Source organism: Colobus angolensis, unplaced genomic scaffold (genome assembly GCF_000951035.1).
Source record: "Colobus angolensis palliatus isolate OR3802 unplaced genomic scaffold, Cang.pa_1.0 Scaffold66, whole genome shotgun sequence".
NCBI classification, from domain to species: Eukaryota; Metazoa; Chordata; class Mammalia; order Primates; family Cercopithecidae; genus Colobus; species Colobus angolensis.
This window is the reverse complement of record NW_012120265.1, coordinates 864211-867181: the sequence shown is the minus strand read 5'-3', so window position 1 is coordinate 867181 and position 2971 is coordinate 864211. Positions and strand designations below refer to the sequence as shown.

The window sequence follows — 2971 nt, the reverse complement described above, 5'->3', positions numbered from 1 at the left end:
CCCCCAAGGCTGCTCCCCGCCCTCTGTAGGCCTCCCTGGCACAAACAGCACCCGCAGCCAGCGTGCTGACCCAAGAGGGGTTGATCCTTGTTGTTGTTGTTTTTTCAGACAGAGTCTTGCTCTGTTGCCCAGGCTGGAGTGCAGTGGCACAGTCTCAGCTCACTGCAACCTCTGCCTCCCGGGCTCAGTCGATTCTCCTGTCTTAGCCTCCCGAGCAGCTGGGATCACAAGTATGTGGTACTGCATCCAGCTAATTTTTGTATTTTTAGTAGAGACAGGGTTTCACCATGTTGGCCAGGCTAGTCTCGAACTCCTGACCTCAAGTGATCTGCCCACCTTGGCCTCCCAAAGTGCTGGGATTACAGGCATGAGCCCCCATGCCCGGCCTGCACTCTCTCATTTTGCTCCTGTTCCCCATGCACCAGCATTCCCTCTGCATCAGGAGTGTCATACAGACATTTAAAGTTTCACCATCACCCCTGCGAGGGCAGTTTGATTCCCATTCTCTGGGTGAGGAAACTGAGACTCAGATAAGTCCAGTCCCTGGTTCAAGGTTGAGCTTAATAGGGCGCTTAGGCTCAGGTGCCCCTCAGGGGCCCACAGTCGCTCATGCCTCTGCACTACTCTGCTCCAGAGGAGCACCAACCTAGCCTTCTCAGTTCCAGAGTTCCTCTCTGACCCTCGATCTCTTTTTCTGTCAACTTGGAGGCTTGGTGCAGAGGATTGGAGGGCCTTGGCATCTTCTGCCCCAACTCCAGGCTGCAGGGGGAGCTGTCAGGACAGGATGCAGGGTGGGAAGGGAGCTGCATCCGTCACCGTGCTAGTGGCCACACTGTGCCAACCTGGCCTTCCTGAGGCTGGGCCCTCCCTGCCATCTTGGCTGTGAAATTGAGCATGCTTTATCCTTTTGTTCCAGGTATACCTTTGGGAAACCTGTGGCTGGTGTCTTAACGATCAACATGACTGTTAATGGTGTGGGGTACTACAGCCATGAAGTGGGACGCCCCGTCCTCAGAACAACCAAGGTGAGAAACAGGGACCCCTTCTACCCCCTGACTCAACCCCCAGGTTCGCCTCCACAATCACGCATTTTATTTTACTTTCTTTTATTATTATTATTTTATTTACTGCCTTTACAAAAATTTTGATTAGAGACAGGGTCTCACTATGTTGCCCAGGCTGATCTTGAACTCCTGGGCTCAAGCAATCCTCTGGCCTTTGCGCCTGAAAGTGCTGGGATGACAGGTGTGAGCCACCGCTGTTTTACTTTCTGAAACAGTTATATGGCAGGGATTTTTCTGATGATAAAATTCCTGCAGGCTGAATATAGAGACTTTAGAAAATATAAAAAGGAAGAAAATAAAGATAACTTGTTCTCCAATAGGTGGACACAACCACTATCGATATTTTGATGTGTTTCCTCGCAGGTTACTGTATGTAAAGTTAAAAAAAAAACATCAATTTGGCCGGGCCTAGTGGCTCATGCCTGTAATCTCAGCACTTTGGGAGGCTGAGGCCGGTGGATCACTTGAGGCCATGAGTTCGAGACCAGCCTGGCCAACATGGCGAAACTGCGTTTCTACTAAAAACGCAAAAATTAGCTGGTCATGGTTGTGCATGCCTGTAATCCCAGATACTCGGGAGGGTGAGGCTGGAGAATCACTTGAACCCTGGAGGCAGAGGTTGCAGTGAGCCGAGACTATGTCACTGTACTCCAACCTGGATGACAGAGCGAGACTACACCTCAAAAAACAAACAAACAAAAAAAACACGAATAAACACTAATTTTATTCCCTGGAGTCCCAGCTTTTAATATTTGGAAGGCAGAGGCAGGAAGATCTCTTGAGCTCAGGAGTTTGAAGCCAGCCTGGGCAACATAGTGAGATCCCATCTCTAAAATAAAATTAAAACATAAACAATTTTATTGAGATATCATTCACATTGCATACAATTCACCCATGTAGAGTGTACAGTTTGATCATCTTCATATGGTTGCAGAGTTGTGCAACCAATGCTGTTATCCAATTTTAGAATTGTTCCACCATCCTTCCCCACATCCTTCATGTCCTTCTGTAGAGAATCCTCATTTCCCTCCTCCAGTCCCTGGCAACTACTTATCTGTTTTCTGTCTCTGTGGATTTGCCTGTTCTGGACATTTCTGTGAATGAATCATACACTATATGTCCTTTTGTGTCTGGCTTCTCTCACTCAGCATCATGTTTTTGATGTTCATCTACATCACAGCAGGATCAATACTTCATTCCTTTTTTTTATGGCTGCATCATATTCCCTAGTACAGATGGACCACAATGTGTTTATCCGTTCAACCAGTGGTGGACATTTGGGTTGTTTCTGCTTTTTGGCTATTATGTCTCCTGCTACTATGAACATCCCTGTGCAAGTTTTTCTGTGGACCTACGTTTTTGTTTCTCTTGGGTTCGTTCCTAGGAGCAGAATTGCTAGATCCGAGGGTAACACTGTGTAACCTTTTGAGGAACTGCCAAATGGTCAATGTGGCTGCACTGTTTTACATTCCCACATGTGTAAAGTTTTGTAACCTTTTTTGGTCTTTCAGCATGATGTTACATTATGAGTGGGCAACTGTACAACAGACACCCTCCTTCCTGGAGATTCCCATCCCTCTGTGGGTGCCCTGACATTAACCCTTTCAGCACTGGCTCTTCCTCACCTCCCACCCAAAGCTCCTTCTTAGTCCCTTTCCCACCTGGGACACATCTGCTCCAATGGGTTCCCCTCTCTTATATCTGAGATATCTTTAATTTAATTTAATTTAATTTAATTATTTATTGAGATGGAGTCTCGCTGTGTCTCCCAGGCTGGAGTACAGTGGCGTGATCTTGGATCACTGCAGCCTCTGCCTCCTGGGTTCAGGCAATTCTCCTGCCTCAGCCTCCCAAGTAGCTGGGATTACAGGCATGCACCACCATGTCAGGATAATTTTTGTGTTTTT

The 2971-nt window shown here is 47.4% G+C and overlaps 1 protein-coding gene across 1 annotated transcript in view; it reads left to right on the top strand.

The window, feature by feature from the left end:
* CPAMD8 (C3 and PZP-like, alpha-2-macroglobulin domain containing 8) overlaps positions 1 to 2971 on the top strand; it is a 151598-nt gene that overhangs the window by 25521 nt on the left and 123106 nt on the right. Inside the window, 1 exon segment of the mRNA XM_011925896.1 lies at positions 851 to 1025. Coding sequence (XP_011781286.1) covers positions 851 to 1025 — 175 coding nt within the window.